Below are 22995 nucleotides of genomic sequence, written 5' to 3' on the forward strand. Positions count from 1 at the left end.
ATCGATCCAAATATCGATAGTATCGATACCAACACTAAAACCAAGTTTCAAAACACATGAAAAGCTGAAAGGTGTTTTTTGCTGTGTTAACTAATTATTGTGGAAAGTAATAATCACAGTGACATAGTGGTGATTAAAATGTGTTCAGAATTTGAAACTTGAGAATTCATCTCATAAGTCATGGCACGCTACTCTCCCCCAGTTAGCTGCCTGAGTAACTTATAATTATTGGTACTGATATCGGCAATACTGGCCCTGTATTTGCTTGGTATTGGATCAATACCAAAATTTGTAGTGTGGCACAGTGACAATGAAGGAAAGTGTGTTCAAATAGCATCAATTAACACACAAATTTAGTTTTTTTTATTTCTATATGATAATTCTTCATAATTAAACAATAAGAACAAGTAGTCTGATGTCCTGTAATCATTATGAAGCTATAATTTGAAATACAATAACACATTATGTTTTTGTACAAAGTATCAACATCGGATCGGTAACGTCCATACCGCCCTGAATTTGACTTGGTGTCTGATCAGAAAGGAAATCGGTGGTATTGCACATTACAATCTCAGAGGAGATGCCGCCTGCTGGTCAAGGGATTTCTGCACAGGCAGACCCATCCATGTTTTGTATTTACAGTCTGTGGTTATACTGCATCTGTTATTTTCTATTGTTAACTATCATAATTGCTGATGTACACAAGCGAAAGATACCCTGCTGGATCCCGGGAGGAGACACAAATCCCTTGGCGGGTTGCATCTGGCATAAAAAAATCTGCCAAATCAAATATGCGGCGCTACCTGCTGTGTTGATCCCTTGTGAATAACGGAAAAACTGAAAGTAGCTTTCTTTATTTTAGAGTGGAGAAAAGCAAACAAGCACATTTTCTCATGTACTGAACTTAAGCACAATTTTTGAAACCTTTACTTGAGAATTAAAAATTTTGTACTTCTTTACGGTAGAATGCTGGACTCGCTCTAAATGGCCTTTTCTCTCTATCTACAATGTTTAGTTATTAGTTACAAATTACAGATCTTATATTTGAGTGAATAATTATTTCATGTCACACTGATAGTGAATTTAAAACCTTTATTTTGACAGATCAGCATCAGTTATTACTTTCTAGCATCCATCAGACTGAATACATCCCAACACTAAGGAGTCTGATTTTCCTGCTTCATTGCGCAAAAACTGAAGGCAGAGCTGATGTTTGTTGTACGGCATTAGCGTCTGTGCTTTGATTTTTAATCCTGATTAAACTAAACTCACACCAATAAAATAAACATGAAAACCTCTGTGGCGTGCATTTTAAATAAATGATCTTTAACAATGTATATCACAAATAATTTATAGTTAAAGAGATTTTCATTCATACAGTCCATTAGGTTGCAGTCAATTCTGCCCCCTGCTGGAAAAACACGCAAGTACAAGAAAGATGCTGTTTAAGCTCCTTTACTGGGCGTCTTGGACAGTGTTGTGTCCAGCCCAGATGTCTATACAAATCTGTGAGGGTTACTTCAATAAATCCATTACTGTAAGCAGGCCTCAGTAAAAATATTCAGCAAAGCCATCTTTGCATATGTGGACATGTGCAGCGTCCACCTGTGGAGACCTGCTCTGTATTACAGTCTGCTGCAGAGGCACTGAGGTTCGGGCTGCTGCCCCCTTCAGCCGCTCCCTCCTTGCTGCTTCTTCTCGGTCAGATCATCGATCTGCTTCTGCCGCCTCTCCAGGACCTCCAACCTCTTGGCATCGTTACGCGCTCGCTCCTGAGCCCTGAGTTCAACGACGTCCTCAAAAAACCTGTGTCTGCGCAACAGAGGAAGTACCGAATGAAAACAAATGACAAGTGAGAATTAATTAGAGAACCAGAAAAGATTAATGGTAAGATTACAACCTTTCTTCTAATGTGACGTAGGTGGTTCAGTGTGAAAAAACAGATTTTGATTTTACTTTCACGGAAAAATATTAAACTATAGCTTTACCAAAGAAAATGTTTTGGATATTCACTTTCTCTGTTTTGTTTCAATTAGTCTCCAGAGTGTGTATGGAAACCTACTCTGTTTCCATTTTTCTAACAATAAAAAAAAACCCAAAACAAGCAGTTGTCCACTGTAACTAAATATTCATCTTTTCTTTCTCTTTTGTTGAATTTTGACCAAAGAATGATTTCGGTGATTTCAATAGTTTCAGGAGTTTCAATAATGAGGTTATTTTAGGGCTCCTTCAAAGCTTTTAGGGATGTCAATTAAAAAGACACAACCAGCTGTGCCACAATGTCCAGTCTGTACAACACAGCACTGAACAGTAAAGATTTCTCTTTGGACTTTTGGTCAGACAAAACACAGCTGTTCAATTTGCAGAGCTTCTCTAGTGTGCTGTAAAGTCTCTAGTGCACTAACAGCACGAACGAGTTAGTGGGACTAAAAGTTAATGAAAAAACCTTTGAAATTAATTGTATTAACAGGGCTTTTCTAGAGGTCTTAAAAACAACATCTGCAAATTCAATACCTTTAACATGATTTAAATATGATTAAAGGCATTTTAGATACAGCCAGGCAGGCGGTTAGAGCCCATCTCAGCTGTTACAGAGCAGGTTATCAGTCTGCTGCAGGCCCAACACAGATTGTTCCCGCTGTTAAAGCTGGCTTACAGACAGGCTTACCAGAAATCATGCACAAAGAGCAATACAAAAACAACAAGCAGAATAAATCTGCATTCAAAATACACCAAATATACAAAATCATAAGGAAATATATCACATAAACTGATTTTATAACGCTCCTGCACAGGGGACAGAGCAGCTCCAGGTCCTGTTACACCTTACTCGTGGCGTTGTCGGCATTTCTGACAATAATTTTACTTAATGAGACCTCGTAATAACCTTGAAGCAAATCTTCATAGCTGGGAAACGGGAACTAGAAATGTATTTGTCAGTCAGGGAGCCCATGGACATCACCACATACTGAGTTTCCTCGCTCGCAAATGCTCCACCAGACTCTCTGAAATGTATTCTTCTCTTTTTTCCCCCCTTGGGAATGTGTCTTTTTTTCTTTCAGATTTTGGTATTTATTATCTTGGAACTTTGCTCATTTTTTCTTGGAAACATAATGAACTAAATTTAAATTTATCCTTTGCTAATTTCTTTGAAATATGTTAATTTTCTTCTTTAAAATGTCCTATTTTTTTTCTAATAAGTTTACCTTTTTTGATTTTGTAATTTAATACGTCTGAACTTTGCTCATTGCTACCTCAGAAATTTGACATTCATAAAGTATGTATGTATGTATGTATGTATGTATGTATGTATGTATGTATAGCATGTTACTGCCTTATAAATTTGCTCCTTTTTTCAAATAAGTTTGTCCTTGTTTCTCATTATTGTTCCATTATTTCTGGTAAAAAAAAAAAAAAATCTGATCGTTTGCCATTTTAAAACAATAAACTAGCTATTTATTTTTCATTTTTTCTCCTAAGTTTAAATTCTTTCTCCATGTAAATTTGCCCATTTCTTTCATCAAAAATTAGCTTTTTTTTGTAAATTATCCATTTTTCTCGTAAGTCCGCCGAATTTCTAAAATTTTGAGCTTTTTCTCTTTGACTTCCAAAGGACTGCAGAATGGGCCTAATACGCAGTCGTACTGCTTCCCCTGCAGTACCTTTTAACAGCGAAGTCGTGCTGCTTTTATAATCTTCACTTCTGATCGGCTCTTTCGGAGCTGCATGTTTATTAATAAGGTGTGCAGTAAACACTTGCATGTGCAAATGTCACGCACAACATGCCTGTTACGTACAGGTGGCTGAGCTGTAAACACGCTTTAACGTTACCTGTTAATGAAAGCAGCAGCGAGTCCAACGATGACCGTCCCGAACAGGATCGGTTTGGCGAGCCGTTTCCCGGCTGACAGTTTGTGCTGCTTCATTTTCGTGGCTTTATTTTGAACTTTAAACACTGACCTTCCCCTACAGTTGGCTGGGGTGCTGTACACACCCCCTTCGTGTCCCACAGTTATTAGGAACTTCCGGTACCACGTGACACTAGCTTCCGCTTGACAGTATTTCTATTTTGTGTCATGTTGTGTGAGGGAGTATTAGGGCCACATTAACAAAAAACTATGATAGAAGACCTTTAACTGCGTATGAAAAATGTAAATTAGATTTGATTCTGTGTAAGCGCGGCTTGACCGTATGCTATCAGATCGAAACTGATTTTAAAACAAAAACTATTAAACGGAACTTTCGTCTTATCCACGCAGCTACACGGAGGCATTTCATGGTCAGACCGCGCCGGGAACGAACTGAAAAGAATAAAGCGGAGAGCGGAGCTGGTGGTGGATTATGTGGAGGAGCGGCTCGTCCGGAGGCTCTGACCGCTTTGAGTATTTACAAACTCTGGTCACCGAGTTTCAGGACACCGACAGCGACGGTGGGAACAGCTGTGTTTGGATTCAACTTTAAACTCACTACTCTGCTTTCTTCTGTTATCTTTTTTCCAATCTTGCCTTTTCGTCTTTCTGCTCCAACTCAAGATCCACAAGACAATAATATGAATCATAAAATAAAGTAAATAGAACAAAAACATAAAAAATAGGTGCCTACAGAAAGCCTAGGTGCTCCTCTTTGGAGACGTACGTCATCAAATAATTATTCAAAATTTGAAATTATTAAATACACATTTATTAAATTGAAATAATTAGTTTTATTTAAAATATATGTCAGTTGTTATTATTTCATAGTTCTGGGCTTCAAAACGTCATGAATTTATTTCTACTGTCAACCTCACCTGTCAAAGTCAGGGGCGGGGCTAATGCTGATCTGGTCAGTATCTTTACCTTTTCGGGAGTCGATTATTTCGGTGGGTGTTTCTCAATAGCAAGTACGCTAAGGACGTTCATGGACTGCAGCATTATCTGGGATCAATCGTCTTAACTTGCTGTGCAGGGTAACCAATCAGATTTTAAGGTCTGTTGACCAGCCACAAATAATTTGAAATGAATATTTGAATGAATTAATTAGACTTTTAACTAAATATTTGCCTATTTAATTTTGGCACTCCATAGTTCTCATTTTATGTGATTACATACATTACATGTGATGATTTTTTTTTCCTCCTCAGAGGCAAAGGAACAAGTTCTGGCTAATTTGGCCAATTTTGCATACGATCCAAAGAACGTGGAGTATCTGAGAGAGCTGCAGGTGACTGACCTCTTCTTGGACATGCTGACTGAGGAGAATGAGAACTTTGTGGAGTTTGGGATGGGTGGGTGTCACAGTGACATCTCCTTCATTGTCTGCAGCAACTGTCAAGCCTTTATCTCTGATTTTGTCTCTCGTGATCTCAGGAGGGCTCTGTAACCTCAGCATGGACCCTGAGTGCAGAGATGTCGTCCTGCAGAGCGACGGCATCCGCTTAGTCACAAACTGCTTGTCGAGCCAGAGGGAAGAGACTGTCCTGTCAGCCATCACCACCCTCATGAACCTCCTAACACCCACGTCACGCTCTCAGATCACCGATCCCGCCATCCTGCAGTGCATGCTGCGCTTCTCCCTCTCCGAGAGCCCGCGTCTGCGCAACCTGGCTACCGTGTTTCTGCAGGACTCCTGCAGCGAGGAGCAGGTGGCGCAGGCGCAGCAGCAGATGGAGGGGCAGCAGACGGCAGTCGGCATCCCGCTGCCCAAAGACTAAAGACACAGCACAGACCTTTATCTTTTTATAAGTTTGCTCTCTCTGTGATTCACTCTCTGTGAGAGCGTCACAGATGTTTCACCCGCTGGAGCCAAAATTTGAAATGTTGTTCAAAAAAAAATAAAAACATATTGGACATCCGCTGGTAAGAAGTAATGGATTCACTTGACAAAAATTATGCTGCTTTTTTGGAATTAATAAAGTAATTCTCTCATTAACTGTGAGTAAACCTTTCATTATGAAAAGTTTACTCCCAGTTTGAGGTCTTTAAGGCATCAACAAGATACCTTAAAATACCAAAACAGCAGTCACATGATGGCTGCCCCTCTGTGAGCCTGGTTTCTTCAGGTTTCTTTCTCTTTAAAGGGAGTTCTTTCTTCCTGCTGTCACCAGGTGTTTGGTCAGAGGCAGCAGTTTGATTGTTAGGGTTTTCTCTGCATTACTGTAAGGTCTTGCAGTATTAAATGTCTTGAGGTGACTATTGTTGTGATTTTGTGCTATTTAAGTAAATCTGGATTAAAATGAAAGCGTGTGGTTAAATTTGACTTCATGTCTGAAGCGCTGTCAGTGGTCAGTAAGATCAGGAAATTATTCTTCTTCCCACTTCTCCCTCTGGGGGGTCATCTGCCTCCATCTCATCTAGCTTTGTATTCTAAACACTCAACCTAAGCTCTGTTGAAATGCACATACATTATATCATACGTTTTAAATCAAAAGCCTGACATCACTGCACTCATCACATATTCTTTCAAGTCTTTTGCTACATCCAGAAATACATAAAACTCCACCTTTGCTACTTGAAATGCTATTGTCCCTCTTAACCATCGTCTTGTATACTAAACCAAGAATAGACTTAACTAATAACATGTTATTTCTTTGCTTAACATGTGACATCAAAGAATATCTCAGTATTTGTCTGTTACTGGCTTATGTTCGGATCTTGTGTTTTATCTCCTGGAAGGCGGTGAAAATACCAAGATGATGCATCATTTATATACAGTTAGGTCCACCAAAACGTAAGTACACCACTTCAGATTGATTCTAAATCTGTCATCTACTTGAAATAACAAGGGAGGAGGATTAAATTGTCTTCTCAATCTAAAATTGCCTGACTTTGTATAATAATGGCTTGCATTTTTCTAATCTAACAGTCATTGACTGGAAGAGATAAGTCACCAGATCAGCTTTCTGGATTTAGTGCATAAATGTGCACCACATGCGAGCCAACACAACCTTCCCCACTAAAATAGTTTTCAGGTTTGAAACTACCACGTAGACATGGCCTGAAGGTTGCATGTCGTTTGCAAATTGTTCCTCTTTAAATATCACATTATGTGTAGAGGGGAAAAAAAAAATCCAAGCATGGTTTTGTGTACGTATTTATACATCAGGCCCCAGATGTTGAACCTGCTCCGACTCCTCCAGAGGTTCTGGATGTGGTTGAGGTTCAGAGATCGGTGCAGTTCTTCCACACCAAAGTGGGGACAAGCATTTCTTTATTGAGGCGTTGTCATTTTGAAGCAGGAAAAAGACAAACCTAACTCAATGCCACAAGAACGCAAGTGATGTTTTTCCTCATCCAAAATAAATTTGCTCAACAAATTTTTGGCCTTTTTGTGTGCTTTTTCCTGCCACATGAGGGAGTCCAAGATACTTTTGTATGCATTGCTCCACCAATGCATTCACCTCTTGGGAGAACAGTTTGGTTATTAGTATCACCTGTAATAACCTCCCAGTCAAAGGAATGCATGGTGACAATTTGAAAACAAAAGTCTCGAGTCTAAAAGGAGAACAAACTCACTCTTTGTCTCAAATCCCATTTTTCCTCCTTGAAATGTGCATTCCTTTGCCTTTCCCTGTTAAAACCACCTCCTGTACTTGGCGCATGGTAGGAATACCATGTCCTGAAACATTTAATCCAAACCCAAAATATGTTAAATAAAAAATGCTAAATAAACCTTGAGGTTCTCTCTTAAGAGCCAGGAGCACAGTTTGTTTTCATTTGGGCTCTTAAGGGCTATTTCTGGGCCGAGTCCTTCAGGTCTAGACAGGAGATGACATCCGATCCAGCAGCCCAGCGTCAGGTGAACTGCACATGTAGCCTGGTCAGGAAATTCTTTACAGCTCTGAACAATGCTCACTCACTTTAAAGCTCATATTTTTTAAAGTGGAACATGTGTGCATATTTCTGAATGGCAGGCTTAAGAGGCCTGCACCTGCCATCGAGGACAATAAAAAACAAAAAAAAAACCCAAAAAAAACCCCCTTCATTCTTTCCGTAACAAGAGGAACCTGCATGCCTGGTTTTAATAATTTGTAAAAAGGTTTATTTCAAGTTCATATAATGAAGATTTTTGTTTTTATAAATTTTTAAAAATCATTAAAAAAAACATTTTAAAAACCTTACAACCTTTGTCCTGCCTATACAGACAAAAGCACTTAAAAAGGGCCCTTACAAGTAAATAGTGTTTCTATGTGGGACTATTTTCTGCAGCAGGTACAGGATACTGTTTTTTTTTTTTGGGGGGGGGGGGGGGGGGGGGTTACATTGTCCCTGTAACCACTCGTTACAAGATCTTGAGGCGTTTTCTGTTGGCCAGTTCTGACAATCCCAATTTGTATCTTTGGTATCTGATATACGCACACGTATTAATTAAATTCCCTCTGTACAGTTTGTAGCTTTTCATTTTCACTCCTTCAGTTGCTTCTCCACCTGTTCACTCAGTTTGTTCTTTTGGATCTGAAAGACAAAAAGAAGAATGACACGAAACAACAACAACTTTTTGCAGGAGCACTAAATGGACAAATCTGCAGCGTCAAAGTATATGAATATATAAAAACCTATTAGTAAATGGGGCCGAGTGTTTTATTGTGTGCTGGTGATTCCATTTAATTCGTAAGAAATCAGAACGCAAATTAAAATCTGTCACTTACTGGGGTCAATACAATAAATAATTATTTTAAATCAATCTAAGAGTCTTTCATAACAGCTTTGAGCACTCAGATGTCAAATGCATCTCTGTGAAAATTGCCAAAACTACAAGTGAATCTAATTCGATTACTTCCTCTAATGACCACTTAAGGCTGCCTCCAAAAGTGAGTCAGTCCTCACAGACTTCTATGTTACATGTTACAATTTTACAGCATAAATAAACATGTTTACAAGCCTGGTCTGACCTCTATGGATAATTTCCCACCTCGTAACAACTCATCCAACAACTAGATAGTGAAGTTTTTGGTGCGTCAGCTTGGATTACAAGTGCCAGTTTTACTAAATTGGACAAAACAACATGTGAATGCAAACCCCAAATAGCGCTAATGGGTGTGGTTAGTTTTACGGGTGATTTACAGAAGTTGTGCAGTTTTCTAAAAATAAAAAAATAAGACGTGTTCTTTCTCTGCGTTAAATGTTGGCAGAATTAGTGCTAAATAGCGTGTGGTAAACGTAAATCAGTGTGCACACTTGATTTAATTATCCCCCATATTTTATGCCTCAAGACAGGAACTCCCAGAAATACACATGCAAGGATCAGTCTCTTACATGCAACTTGTCACTCTGCTCTCTACGTAAATACCAACAGTATTTTTTTTTCTTAAATGGCAAAAATCAGTTTAAACCGACACAATGCATTAGCTACATCAGAGCAGAATATACAAACTACTGACGTCACCCTTGTGGTCAGATTTACCCCAGTTTGTGAACTCTTAGCATTTTCCTGTGGTTTGGCTTCTTTTCTTTTCACACAGAAATCTCCAAGCAAACCAAAAATGCACCAGTAACTTTCATATTTATCTGAGTGACGTTCATTTTTAGAGCTCAACTAAAATATTCCACGATAAATAAAATTTAAAATTAAACAAACGACAAGAGAAACACCATTCAATCAACGTTGCATTGATGTCGCATATTCTGTCCATCAGAGGGCATTCTGCAGCTTCCATGTGTTTGAATGCCACAAACAATCACCCGCTGATCTGAGCAGACACAAATGAGTAGTTATAATTATAACACGAATGCAGAACATTTTTTGCATTTTTCTGAAAGTTTTATCATATCGTACTTGCTCCGTTTAGAAGGAATCTCAAATCAAGGTTTTGGTTTTATCTGATCTGATGGTCCAGGTCGAGTACGGCCTGCCAGCCCTCTGGGATTCATCTAACAGGCCATAGTGTACGTGCAGACGAGCTAATAGCTTCCCGTCCTTCCTGTCTGAGAGCATTCAGGGCAGGCCTGTTCAAACACAGGGCCAAGTCTACAGTAAATGATATTAAATAGCATCCCACGAGAGAAACACAAGAACCAGAGGGGAGTTTGTGTTTTCATCCTGGATTTCTCCTTCCCCTAAATTATTGCAGACTGTTACAGCAGCTGCTAAATACAGATGTTTTTCACTCAGGATGAATGACATTTTATTAAACCTGCTGATTAATTTATGTCATTTGTAAGAATCCTGGAAGAAATTCCTGCTTTTTATGAACTCGGTAGAGGAGCCAGGACTGAGGAAATTACCTTTCCAGTGATCGTGAGTGGGTAGCTGGTTACAAAAAGTACGTAACGAGGAATCTTGAAGTGGGAGATCTGAAAGGAGCAAATGAACAGCGCTCATTATGGTGCAACACAATTCCAGCTCATTATGAAATATAAGACGGGAACTGTGCCCCACCTGTCCCTTGCAGTAAGCTTTGATTTCTTCTGCAGTGCAGTCTGCTCCATCCACCAGTTTGATGCAGGCACAGATCTCCTCACCCATACGCTCATCTTTAACTCCCACCACCTGAAAAACAGCAGGAAACGAGGAACATTTAGAATCACACAGCAAACAGTCAGCAGTACAAAATCTTAAATATCTGAACAGAACTTTGGACATTCAAACGCTGCACACGAAGATTGAAACTAAGACAAATACAGAGGATTAGACATCACATGAAGGGCCAAAAGATTAAGCCAAGTCAAGACACTCTTTAAGGGGTTAATATAATAAAAAAAAATTTAAAGGAAAAAAAACAAATATTTTAAATGTTAACATTTTCTTAAAATGTTCTTGGGGGTGTCCTAACTGAAAACCTGGCAAAGTCTGGAGGCCGCTTTGCATGTTCCACTGACTCTATGGTTTTCGTGCGACTTTAAACGTGTTCTTTATAACACTTCTTTTTTTTTTAATCTAAATCACATGTGTGCTCTCATTCTTGTTGGCTTTTAACTGAAACTGGAATGCGAAAAACTCCCCACCAAATTAAAAAGGTGAAAGTGCATTCTTGACCGCTGGATTAAAATCCACTGAGGTGGTGTACAGAGACTAAACTTGTGTCTTTCCAACAATTATGCACCTAGCCACATCGATGGGGGGAGTGGTGTGTTGGAGGGGTCACCCTGCCTTTTGGACTTGTAAGTAATGCACAATAGGCGTTAAGAAAAGTTAAGAAATTCAGACTGATGACACGCAATATCAAGCCACACTCTTAACACAGTTTTAACAAGACTTGTTCTGAAGTGTGGAAGCAGCAATGTTCAGTAAAATTTAATTTCTGCTGTAGCAATCTTAGTGAACGCCAGTCTGATGTTAAAATAAAACTTACTCTATGCGCTTCTGAAGTTCACCGACAGAATTTCTAGTGAATAATTGAGTACAGTTAGTCTCCCTTCTCATTTTCCTATAACACCCTCTAGGTTTACTGCTCAGCCCTTGCTGTTTGAGCTCACCTGTGCCTCTTTAACTTTGGGGTGTCTGTGCAGAAACTGCTCGATCTCTGCCGGGTAAATGTTCTCTCCTCCCCTGATGATCATGTCTTTAATCCTGCCGTCTATCCTGCAGTAGCCGTATGTATCCATGCTGCCGATGTCGCTGGCCAAGAGGACAAAGAAACAGTTAAATGCCCAAGAACAAGGATGGGAGAGAATCAGCCTTTTAACAGAATCAGATGTTATATTTAAAGCCTATCTGCCTGAAAATGCAGACAATACTAACAGCTGTAAAGTAGTGATGATTAACTAAAGACTTCAATTAGATTTAATTTATATTTTTATTTCAAACTTGTCACAGAGAAACACTTCAAGGTGCTTTATATTATGAGGTCTACAATGATACAGAGAATACCCCAACAATCAGAATATGATCAAGTGCTTTGTGACAATGGAAAGGAAAAAAAAAAGCTAAAACTTTAATATAAGAAATTGACGGACATATCCTGGTCAAAAACAACTCCAAGGTTCCTCACAGTGTTAGTGGAGGCTGAGGTAATCCCATCCAGAGTAAGCATTTGGTTAGATACCGTATTCTAAGATTTTCAGGGCCGAGTACAGTAACTTCAGTTTTATCTGAATTTAGAAGCAGAAAGTTAGCGGCCATCCAGGTCTTTATATCTGTAAGACATTCCTGCAGTTTAACTAATTTGTGTGTGTTATCTGGCTTCATGGACAGATAAAGTTGGGTGTCATCAGCATAGCAGTGAAAATATAAGCTATGCCTTCTAATGATACTGGTGAGGGAAGCATGTGTAATAATGTACACAGAATTGGCCCTAGTACTGAACCCTGTGGAACTCCATAATTAACCTTAGTGTGTGAAGAGGACTCTCCATTTACATGAACAAACTGGAGTCTATCAGAAAGATATGATTCAAACCACCACAGTTCAGTACCTGTAACAGAATACTCTCATCGCTGTAATAAAATACTATGGTCAACGATATTAAACTTACCCAGTTTTGTACCACCGGTCTTTAGTGATGCACTCATCTGTTTTTGCTCTGTCATTCCAGTATTCCAGCATCACACAGTATCCTCTGATCATAATCTCCCCTGAGGTACCCACAGGTACGACCATCCCGGTTGTAGGGTCCACTATTTTAGCCTGTGGAGCAGGTGACTCATGATTCATACTTTTATTCACCAAACATTTTTTGGTGTATTGCACAGAGTTAAAGAAGTGAAGTTTTGATTCACTCAAGGTTCAAGGTTCAAGGTTCTTTATTATTACCTTGAACCTTGAACCTTGAGTGAATCAGGCTAGTACAAGCTTTCTTTGAAACCGTTACTTTGTTTTTTTGCCCTATATTCCCCCAATATTCACCTTCATCGATAACTGTTTGTCACAATAAAAGTTTTCTTCCCTGCTGATTTTTATTCAAGTGTTCAGCCCTCCCCAAATTGTTTTGTTTGGATGAGTTTTTGCACTCAAAATAAATCTTATTTTAATGCATTTCAGTATTTATATTGAGAAGCATGCCAAATTACCTCCAAGTGATCTGTAATGTAGCCAACAGTCTCAGTCTTTCTCTCCACGTTGTCCAGTGGGGAGGCGAGGAACGTCACGGGGCTGTTCTCTGTGGTGCCATATCCAAGCTGTCAAACAAGCAATGATATGAGCAGGTGGGACTGAAACACAGTGGAGTCCAAATAATACTTAAAAAAACAAACAAACAAACAAACAAACGCCAAAAGTCTCCACAATAAAAACCAAATTGTTCTGATGCATCCTGTAGATAAACAAAGAAAGTGCCAGTGTCAGACACTAGGGGGCGCCTCCAGAGGTCCTGTATCCAGCCATGCCCCAGTGGCTCAGAGGGGTTTTTGGCAGCACACAGTGGACCAACACGGCTGATCTGACCAATCACATAATGCTATGATACTATGACGACACGCATGACTGCATCATAGTATCATACTGTATATGAATGAAACACTCAAAGAGAACAGTTTGTAATGAATGTTAAGGAAAAATAAAACTAGACACCACCACAGTTAAACAATAAAGACATACAAACTAAAATAATAAAGCAAGAAAACTCACACTGATCTAAAATAAAGCAGTTCTCAGTGCTTTATAAAAGGAGAAAAAGGCTTAAAATTTTCAGAGGCAAAGTTGGAAATGGAAAATATCTGATGTTATTACTTAAAAATGAATTAATAAAAATAATTTAGCAGTAATAAATTCTTACCATAGTCAGTGTTTTATTTTCTATTGCATATTACACAGCTAATGTACTTCATTATTCAACATTTCAAAATAAAATATCCATCATGGCAGAAAAATAAAGTTTTACAAAGTCAAACTAATGGAGTCATTTTTCTACTTTAACTACACATGTGAGCTCTTAGCTCTTTTTATATTCACTCAATTACTGCCATGCACTACATCCATTTCTGACCATGTTACCCTCTAAAATTTGGTTTATGGTATATATCATGTATTTAACTTTCTTTACTACGTTTATAAGAAGCGGGAGGTGCACTAGAAAAAGGTTCAACTTTGCTGGAGACGGGACTTTTAGGGAAATTTACAGGAGCTACAGTGAGAACGTTCACCTGGAAAGTCACACAGGAAACAATATTGCCAATAAAATGTTAGATTTGTTAAGTAAACTCTACATTCCGTTTATCCTGGGTGGGTTCATTCATCTCATAAACGCACACACCTGAAGCCAAACCATCCACTAACCTGAGCCAATCATATTCATTACAAAAAAAAAAAAAGTTAAGCCACTCCATCATTTGCACAGAGGTCTGGAAAAATACCACTGCATGATACCACAAAACAAAGGAATGCACACAGGAATGTAAAGTGGCATCTAAAACTTTCACTGCTGTGATGATGGAAGTATCTTTTTTTGCAATAGGATTAAAAGCCATCTGGAGACTATTATAGGTTATAAAACAGCTACACAGGAGTGGCTCCCTTTCCTGCCACCGCAGACTGAAAAAACAATAGCGATGTCTGGGAGCGAGCACAGAGCCAAGCTGACCTCGTGCCACGTTGTCTAACATGCACCTGGAAGTTAATCAAACGTTACAAACTCTTATCAACTGTCTGAAGGTGTGCATCCTGCAGCAAGCTCATTGCAAATCCTGCAAAAACAAAGCCAGCTGCAAAGAAAAAGACTAGTTGAGGTTCACCTTTCTGCTCATTTAGGGTTAAACTCTCAGACAGTTGACTTCCTCCTGCAGATCTCTCAGTCCAACACCCTGGCAGGCCCTCCTCAGTATTTTTCCTCAAGTAAATGTTATAAATAGTGCTGTGTGCTCTGTCCATCCTCCTCTCAAAGTGTCTCTCAGCTCTGCCCACCTCCTCTCTCCTCCTCTGTCCGTCTGTTTCTCAGCACAAACAAACAGGATCAAGCGTTCGCCTTTGCTCTTCACATTTCTCTGCAGATCTCTGAGACTTTTGCAGGATTTTTCTAACTGACCCGAGTTACATTTACAAGCTTTTCAGGATGCGCTGTGTGAGCTGGTTGTTGCTGTGGACCTGCCTCCTGATGCTGGGCATCGTAGTGCGGGGCGCCCCGGCCCAGTGCCCGAGCCAGTGCCACTGCCACGGTGACCTTCAGCATGTCATCTGTGACAACGTGGGGCTGAAGAAGATCCCTCGGGTGTCGGAGGCCACCCGTTTGCTGAACCTGCAGAGGAACAACCTGGGCAGCATACCCACGGGAGCCTTCAGCGAAAGCAAGGGACTCATCTCTCTGCACATGCAACACTGCCACCTCCGAGAGATCGGATCCCAGGCCTTCAAGGGACTGAACAAGCTCGTCTACCTCTACCTGTCCAACAATGACATCAGCACCATCAAGCCCGGTGCCTTTGAGGATCTCACTGAGCTCACCTACCTCCACCTAGACGGGAACCAGATCAGCGACCTGCCAAAGGGCATCTTCTCCCCAATGATCAACCTCTTTGTTCTGCAGCTCAGCGACAACAAGCTGCGGGAGCTGCGTCAGGGGACCTTCTCGGGCGCCAAAGACCTGCGCTGGCTGCACATTAGTAACAACGAGCTGACGACACTGCACGCGAGCTCTCTGGACGACGTAGAGAACCTCGCCAAACTTCACCTGGACGGCAACAAGATGTCCACTTATCCCAGCGTGGCAATGAGCAAACTGCGGGTGGTGGAGGAGCTCACGCTGGGGAAGAACCCCATGAAGACTATCCCTGACAACGCCTTCCAGAGCTTTGGGCGCTATATGGAGAAACTACACCTGGACAACATGGGTCTGGAGAAGGTCAGTCTGTGGTTTTACTGGGCTTATTACTGGCAAAGCATCAAGCCTGGCAAACGTCACTGCTAGAAGTTTTGGCTTGAAATTTAAACAACCTGTTGAAATTAGGTCTTTTTCAAACTACTTGTAGACTCTTAAATATCTTCAGGTTATTTAGAAGAAACGTACAAGACAGCCTTTGTAAAGGTCTTTTGAATTAATTGGCTCAGCTTTAAGAAAACATTGTGCCCAACTAAAACAGTTATGTCATAATAAGGTCTCTGCATGTCTGACTTAATATTTGCTTCCCTAAAAAACTACAAATTTATATGAGTGCAGTTTCCAAACCATCCTCCTTGTAACAGGTAAGAACAAAAGTGCCCCCACAATAGTCTTCTCTCATTAATCCCGTGATTACAGCTTACATAAAGAGTGAGATTTAAGCCAGTCTTGTGTTCTTGGGCGTTCTCACTTCCTCCACACGTGTCTCAGTTCATGCTTATAATGCAAAGCTGCTGCTGCAGTTTTCTATCTCTCGAAAACAGCAGATGTTTGATGCTCAAGGGTACACATGTGCTTAACCAAATGGGATCTTTCTCCGGATGCAGATCAGAGCAGGAGTTTAGCAAAAAGCTGTGAAGTTCTAAGAGTTGATCTACTGAGAAGCGTGTGCGTATTAAACCTAACTGTACTACATTTCAATTTGTGGGGTCTTAAAACGTTCTACAAGTATGACCTTGAGCTTCAGTTTTATTTTGAAGTGAATTAGCAAATGCAGACAGATGCATAAGTGAACTTATAAAGCAGGACAGGTGTCAGGGTAAATGTACGAGATTTGATTTGTGGTGATCAAAACTGTGATTCAACAGGTCTTTTCAAAGACAAGGAGCACAACAGTTTGCGTAATCAGGGGAATTTGAGATGCTTACTTTAATCTGAGGAGTCACAAGTCAGAAGTTTGTGACATGCAGGCGTGTAAAGAATGATTTTTCTTCAGCCTGTCAAACAACAGAATCTGAGAGCAGGGGTGTGCATTAAAGCTTCAACCAGGCCCTTAGTTTTTATTTATTTTTTTCTTCACGCTGTAACCAGGTACTGAGAAACTGTTTTGGATAAATAATTCAGTGTCATCCATTAAGCACAAACTCAGTATTTTGGCACCTGGCATCCAATTACAGATTTAATTAAAGGGTGGAACAAGCCAATCCTGTCAGTCAGCAAAGAGGTAAGACTTGAACCTCTTTGTAGCTTTTAAGGGGAAATGAGAGTTAAATGCATTTACTGGTTATTCCAGCTGGACTTTACATTTATGGTCTCAACAGTGCCTTTAAAAACAAGCTCCAATCAGCCTCTTCAATGACGGCAGGTCAAAAGTACAATACAAACATGTCAGAGGAAGTGACTCCAACTGTGGATCCTCCCTTGTGCCCTGGAGTGCAGTTTTACTCATCACTGCTGTATTTAAATTGGAACGTGTCCAGAAATTAGATTAAAACAAACCATTTTAATGCCCCATATGAGAAAGTGAGTTGAACCTAATGAGACAGATGTTTTCACAGCAGCCTGTGGGACGCCCGTCTGTTCCTCCACATCAGCTGCAGCAGGAGCGCGTACAGTTTAAGCTCTTCGAGAGCATGTTTGCCTCATACTCCAGGGTTAATCCAATATTTGAGTGTACCTGTGCCAAAATATGGAGGCATCCCAGAAAGGTAAACTGTAAAATAACAAGCTTCTCACGCTGAGGCTGTGCGCGAGCCAGGTGGAAGCAGCAGGAGGCGCCGACTCCAGCACACACGGCCGGGGCAGATTAAGCAGATTTCCAGCCAAATGCTGGTATTTTTGGTTTGTTTTTGTTTGCTGGAGTATGGCCAAGCGTGGCCGAGTCTAATTATTGCACAAGTGTTATTTTCAGCGAGGCGTTTTCTGCTTTGGCTGTGAGGGTCCTGTAAACAGGTCAGGAGGGTTGAGGAGACAGGTAAATAGAGGCAGGGTGTTCCACGGTGCATGAAAGAGGAGTATTTTTAGCCTGCCATTGGCCCAGCTGAATGGACAATTGGGGCCTTTGCGAGCCTTCATGGCAGCATCCCGAAGACTGAGACGACAGAAGGAGTGAACACACCTCGACCAGGCTGGAAGTCATCCATCTTTCACTCCTTCAAAACACCAGCGCCTCAGCGACTTCTCACTCTGCAGTGGAAATTTCCAAACGACCTCTTCTCCTCCAGTCTTACATAAAACAAGCAAAGCTCTGCTTCCCTCTCATCCGCCCGTGTCCTCCTGCTGGTGGAGACGACACTTGATGTACGTCAGCTCATGTAGCACCTCTCTGAAGCTTTTAGCACCCGTGAAGGAAAGAAAGAGTTCACAGACTGTCAGTGTTTGGGATGAAAGCCACCTCTCATCCTTCCTCCTGCACCAACACTTATCCAAAGAGGAAAACGCTGGCACGACTCCCTCGCTCTACCCCCGCCCTTACCCCCCACACCCTGGACAGATATGGAGGATATCCCGAGATTTTTACCAATATTTCACGCAAGTTTCAGGTAGATTTCCACTCCCTTAAAAAAAAAAAAACAGAAATAAAATACAGCTCATGTGCTGCTCTGCATTTTTCTAGTTAACCGACGGCGCATTTACCGGTGTGACGACGGTCAAGGTGCTTCACCTGGAAAACAACAGGCTAAAGTCGATTCCCAAAAGCCTCCAGTTCAACACCATCACCAACCTCACCCTCTTCAACAACCCGTGGAACTGCAGCTGCCAGATAGCTCCACTGCGCAAGTAAGACTCAAAGCTGATCTTCAACTAACGATCGAGTAGGATTATTGGAATGAGGGGATCTTTAAATATTTTGACTTTTGATATTTTTCCATTCCAAAAAAATTTTTTTTTTTTAAATTAAAAAAAAAAAAATAATTAAAGAAATTAGAAAAAAAGAATAAAAGCCACAAAAGAATTCATGCATATTGTAACTGTAACGAGCTCAGATTATAAAGCAGCAATGTCATCATATGCACGTGATGATAACTGTGATATATTTAAATGTTATAAACACAAACTGTGGCAGAATTGCACATTTATGTTGTAAAAAAAATCCAACTATTCTTCTAATTTCAGAATTTTCACCTTTTTTTTTTTTTTAAAGACAACACAAAAAGCACATTTATACTGTGCTTCAAACAACCATTACTCACAGTGACTCAGTTTAGCAGTAATTCACATCTCACATCTGTTTTTTTACTCTACACGAGCCAATCGGTCACAAAGTGAACATCATGCTGGGTTGAATAAGATTTCTGTAATACAATAAACTCATTAGGAATTCCCCCCCCCCCGGTCATAAAATCAAGAAATGTAAAGGAGTTTCTCAGATTTCTTCAACCTTCAGTCAGTTGCCCCCTAGTGGCCACTGGAAAGAATGCAAGGTTTCTTTTGCATAAAATAACTGCATTAAAAAAATACTTTAATATTACCTAAATATGGTCCCTTCAAAAAACAAATAAAAACCTTGAGGTCCCAAAAAGCTAAATCTCCCACATAAAGATGATATGGTGGATACATCCGTTTCTCACATGAAGTCTTTGTGCTACTTTAATAACGTTGCTTCTCTTCATCCTGATTGCCATGAAATTTGTAACATACAATCCATTCGTATCGTTCATGTAATTTTACGCTAAACTCTGCTGGTAGCGCCACTGACTTTAAAGCCATATGATTCCTCCTCTGGGAACTTTCTGCACGACGTTTTTTGCTAAATCATCCAGCATTTGTCGAGGCTAAAGAATCAGCCTGTTCAGCCAACCAGCAAACTCCTGCAGCATCACTGACAGCTACAAACACAGGAGCAGCTTCACGGTTATCGAACAGGAAACAGTGTCTATTCAGGTTCACACACTGTATTAAATAAGAAACATGCTCCTTCATGCTTCTCATATTTTGGCTTCTTCCAGGTGGATGGACTCGATCCCAAGCCTGAACCGTCCAGATGCACTGTGCGCATCTCCGAATCAGCATAAGGGCAAGCAGGTCAGAGACATCACTGGCTTCAAGCGCTGCAGACCGAAGACAGCGAGGGCCAAAAAGGGCATGCGCCAATGAACTCACGGCCCACAGGTACCGAACAAGCCATGACGAGAAGAGGAAATGTAGATTACTACTCAGAATATGAAGCTGCAGCCAGGAAGTGGTGCATGAAGACCAGAAACCTGGGCTTGGAGCATCAGCACCTCTAAAGATCACCAATTAAAATATCGAAAAAGAAGTTCTAAAGAAAACTATTTTTGGTTTTTAGGTGTTAATATTCTGACTTTTTGGGAGGGTTTGGGATCACTGACTTCCAGGGGCTTTTTTATTTTTCATTTTTATACACAATACAGTAGTTGATAAATTAAATGATCATGTCAGCAATTTTAAGTAGTTTTGAAGACAGTTTTGTTGGTTTTCTTTTCTGTTTCTTTTGTCTGTTTTTCCTGTTGCCAAGTAAAAATAAGATCTAAACATTTTAACTTGGGCTTTAGGAAATACCAGGGAGCTTTTCTGTAATTATCTGATTGTTTTCTTGTGTTGACTCCAGGGAGAGCAGCCGCCACTTTAAGTTGAGCTTTTCTGATGTAAATTATAACAAATCAGGTCTCAAAGCCTTCTATAAGACCAGAATAAGAGAAAAAGATAACAAATCAGTGATGATGTTGTTGCTCTAGTTGAGAAAACACAACGTTTTTTACTACTATATGTGAGGACAAATTTAACTTAGACATAAATGCTAACATTTTTATTTGCAAAACAAAATAAAGAAATTAATTATATTTTGCAGACAAAAACTCAGCAGAAAATTCAACCAGTGACACATTAAATTGTGTCGTCCTTTATTTTAACAATTATCCCAAGATCAGAGCATGCAAAACTGCAGAAGAGCTAGACCTCAGACACTACAGATAGAAAGACTGAACTATGATGGCTCGTTTGCAAAGGTTGCCAGGAGTTGGGTCAGGTTTGCAAAGTTGCAGCTAAAGAAAGATTTCTGCAACAAAGTGGAGATGTTTGGCTATAATGCACAGATTGGAGAACATCAGCACATACACCTCGTACCAACTGTCAGCACAGTGGCTGAGAAGTCGCTATTTGGGCACCTTGCAGTCCTCGAGTCGACCATAAACTCATCTGAACGCGAAAGTATTCTAGAGTCAAATGTGAGGACCTCTGTAAGCCGAGCTTTAGCTGTGGGACATGAAACAGGACGACGATCCAAAGCACAGCAGCAAATCTACAACAGAATCAAGACACTGCAATGAACCAGACCTCAAACTGATTAAAATACGTTGGTGGGAACCGAAGCAACACTAGAAGAGTGCTCCAAAATTCCTCCACAGAGTCTGATCAAGTCACAGAGAAAGTCATTACTACAAGTTAATCTGTCACGTGTGGCTCTTTTGAGGTTGTATTTAAATCATTTTAGAGAATGCAAAGTATGCAAAGCAGCTTCTGAGTGTCTGATGCCAAGCTGATCATAACGTTTAACATGTGATCAGTGTCAACTCTCAGCAAATTTCCCATCTTTAAAAGCTCCTAAAGACAAGACATCTAAAGAGGAATCTGCTTCCCACACAGGCTGTGAAACGATGCTTATTTTAAAACAGAAGAGCACTCTGACATGAAGAAATTTAATGAGTTCTTTCTTTGTCTCCGCTCCACCTCTCCAAGTTTCATAACAGTCAGCCCTGTAGTTTTTCTACAGCCTTACTGACAGATAAACAAATAGCTGTGAAAACATCTCTGAAAGAGCGATAATTAACTGGAAACTGTAGACCGTTAAATGACAGTTAAACGCTCGCTGGCCTTTACAAACGCCTGATGTGCAGTTTTGTGCAAGTATAAAGTCTCATCTCGGCTGTGATGGAAGGTTTTCAGCTGGACTTTGGTGCATTGTGACAGCGGCTTCCCAAATGAGGTTTAAGGTGGTTTTGGAGTAGCTCAGATTTGGCGTTGCACTGTTATGATTTTCTCTTTTTGACCACAGAACTCCGTGTGCTCCCCCTCTATCCCAGACTGAACGTTTCCATCTTGGCCCTGGGGTCCAGCACACCGAGTCCAGGTCGCGGGGTCTCTGGTTGGAGGGCCGACTGTTTGACTTGGCTGCTGAGTTTGTGTCTTTTCTCCCACAGGAGACGCCGAGCAGGAGCCCGTCCAGGTGACCGGCTACAATGAAAGCAATGCTAACTGTTTCTACTTAAAGACTCTCCATCTATTCATCTGCCAGAGGCTGTCAGCAGCATAAACACAGACACACACATCGCCCTTGGTCTGCTTCAGTTACACACAAACACGCATCGACTTGATTTAAATATAATTCTCATTCATTTATATCAAAGATGAAGACTTCAGCATGAAGTGGAAGCAGATGGGATGGAAAAAAGGGATGCTTTTAAGTAAATGAGGAAAATGTTGAGGAGAGATTCGCCATCCCGTCCCTGCGCATTCAATTTTTCAGCACAATGGACAAACCGTGAATCAGTCTAAGCAAAACAAAACACATGAGCTTAAAATAAGCTCATGTGTCAAGGAGATTGTTTCCATTCTTGTCTTTAAAGCTTTAAAAAGAAAGACTGGAAACACCCATCAACCATTGACCAAAAATCACCTGTGCGTGGTTGCTTGCTTGTCTGTTTTTCTTCCTGTTCAGCTCTTGGTAAAAGTGTCTTCTTCAACATGTTAAACCACGTTTTTAAAGAGCCTCGAGTTCAGCCCCAGCAGATGAGCTGATATCCTCAATGTGGTTCTTTGAGGAAGCCCCGCTCAGCTCCTGTTTCAACCTTCTGTTTGCAAGACACAGCCAATCAGGCAAAAGTTGGCTTAAAAGGTGGAGGAGCTGAAAACAGCTCAGTTCAAACAGAGGATAACGTGAAGAGCTGCACAAACAACGACACTTTATCTATCCTCGTTTCTGCATGCACACCTTCACTGACATTTAGAGTGGCCAAAAAGACTGAAAGTGAGGACAAGATCAGTGAATCGTCATTTTTTTTCTACCCTGGTCAATAAGAAGATGAATGCAGGATCATTGTAGCAAATTCTTTGTGAGACATTGTCACTTTTCACTTTTTTTTTTTTAAACAAGCATCTAACAGCAAATCAGAGGGTTTCCTCAGACATAGCTCATGTATATTCAGCCTGGACTTTTGGAAGTGCTAACATCCAATAAACTTTTTACAGATTCCTTCCTGTGTCTCTACCTTAAAAATCAGAACTCACTCCATTATGTCGTTTTTCTGAGGATTTGTCTCCCCCTAGTGGGCAAAGGTTAAACTGCACCATTAAATCACTCATAAATCAAACAT

General features: G+C 40.5%; 3 protein-coding genes and 1 long non-coding RNA gene across 5 annotated transcripts in view; 2 read left to right on the forward strand and 2 right to left on the reverse strand.

Annotated features, from left to right (window-relative positions):
- Positions 1-1375: 1375 nt before the first annotated feature.
- On the reverse strand, positions 1376-3991 carry LOC146627101 (uncharacterized). Its single transcript, XR_014906473.1, has 2 exons — positions 3832-3991; positions 1376-1812 (listed from the first exon to the last, which is right to left on the reverse strand). It is a non-coding gene; the product is annotated as an uncharacterized LOC146627101 (long non-coding RNA).
- Positions 3992-4303: 312 nt separating this feature from the next.
- On the forward strand, positions 4304-5820 carry armc7 (armadillo repeat containing 7). Its single transcript, XM_085361052.1, has 3 exons — positions 4304-4429; positions 5120-5263; positions 5346-5820. Exons 1-3 carry the CDS (start codon positions 4342-4344, stop codon positions 5687-5689), a joined length of 576 nt encoding a protein of 191 aa, XP_085217178.1. The 5' UTR covers positions 4304-4341; the 3' UTR covers positions 5690-5820.
- Positions 5821-8225: 2405 nt separating this feature from the next.
- The window catches only part of acsf2 (acyl-CoA synthetase family member 2), a 33671-nt gene continuing 18901 nt past the window's right edge, over positions 8226-22995 (reverse strand). Inside the window, exons 11-16 of one of the 2 annotated variants that reach the window (XM_085361612.1) lie at positions 12924-13031; positions 12389-12540; positions 11391-11532; positions 10354-10464; positions 10200-10268; positions 8226-8429 (exon numbers count right to left, since the gene is read on the reverse strand). In XM_085361612.1, the coding sequence (XP_085217738.1) occupies positions 8379-8429; positions 10200-10268; positions 10354-10464; positions 11391-11532; positions 12389-12540; positions 12924-13031 (633 nt within the window). In that variant the 3' untranslated portion in view covers positions 8226-8378. Of the gene's footprint in view, positions 8430-8457; positions 9921-10199; positions 10269-10353; positions 10465-11390; positions 11533-12388; positions 12541-12923; positions 13032-22995 lie in introns of those variants that run through there. The other variant, XM_085361611.1, reaches the window with a different exon arrangement.
- On the forward strand, positions 14828-22868 carry chad (chondroadherin). Its single transcript, XM_085361616.1, has 4 exons — positions 14828-15685; positions 18279-18442; positions 19612-19774; positions 21823-22868. The coding sequence occupies exons 1-3, from the start codon at positions 14900-14902 to the stop codon at positions 19757-19759; spliced, it is 1098 nt and encodes a 365-aa protein (XP_085217742.1). The 5' UTR covers positions 14828-14899; the 3' UTR covers positions 19760-19774; positions 21823-22868.

This window comes from Diplotaxodon limnothrissa, linkage group LG8, assembly GCF_057381915.1.
Source record: "Diplotaxodon limnothrissa isolate DT_005_m linkage group LG8, D_limnothrissa_male_GT1.1, whole genome shotgun sequence".
NCBI lineage: Eukaryota > Metazoa > Chordata > Actinopteri > Cichliformes > Cichlidae > Diplotaxodon > Diplotaxodon limnothrissa.

Bases quoted from the DNA above. Each gene is read 5' to 3' on its own strand.
- armc7 (XM_085361052.1), top strand. From the start codon at position 4,342: ATGTGGAGGAGCGGCTCGTCCGGAGGCTCTGACCGCTTTGAGTATTTA. The intron at 4,430-5,119 runs GTGGGAACAGCT...TTTCCTCCTCAG, and splicing joins TCAGGACACCGACAGCGACG to AGGCAAAGGAACAAGTTCTG. The intron at 5,264-5,345 runs GTGGGTGTCACA...TCGTGATCTCAG, and splicing joins CTTTGTGGAGTTTGGGATGG to GAGGGCTCTGTAACCTCAGC.
- chad (XM_085361616.1), top strand. From the start codon at position 14,900: ATGCGCTGTGTGAGCTGGTTGTTGCTGTGGACCTGCCTCCTGATGCTG. The intron at 15,686-18,278 runs GTCAGTCTGTGG...GCATTTTTCTAG, and splicing joins ACAACATGGGTCTGGAGAAG to TTAACCGACGGCGCATTTAC. The intron at 18,443-19,611 runs GTAAGACTCAAA...GGCTTCTTCCAG, and splicing joins CAGATAGCTCCACTGCGCAA to GTGGATGGACTCGATCCCAA.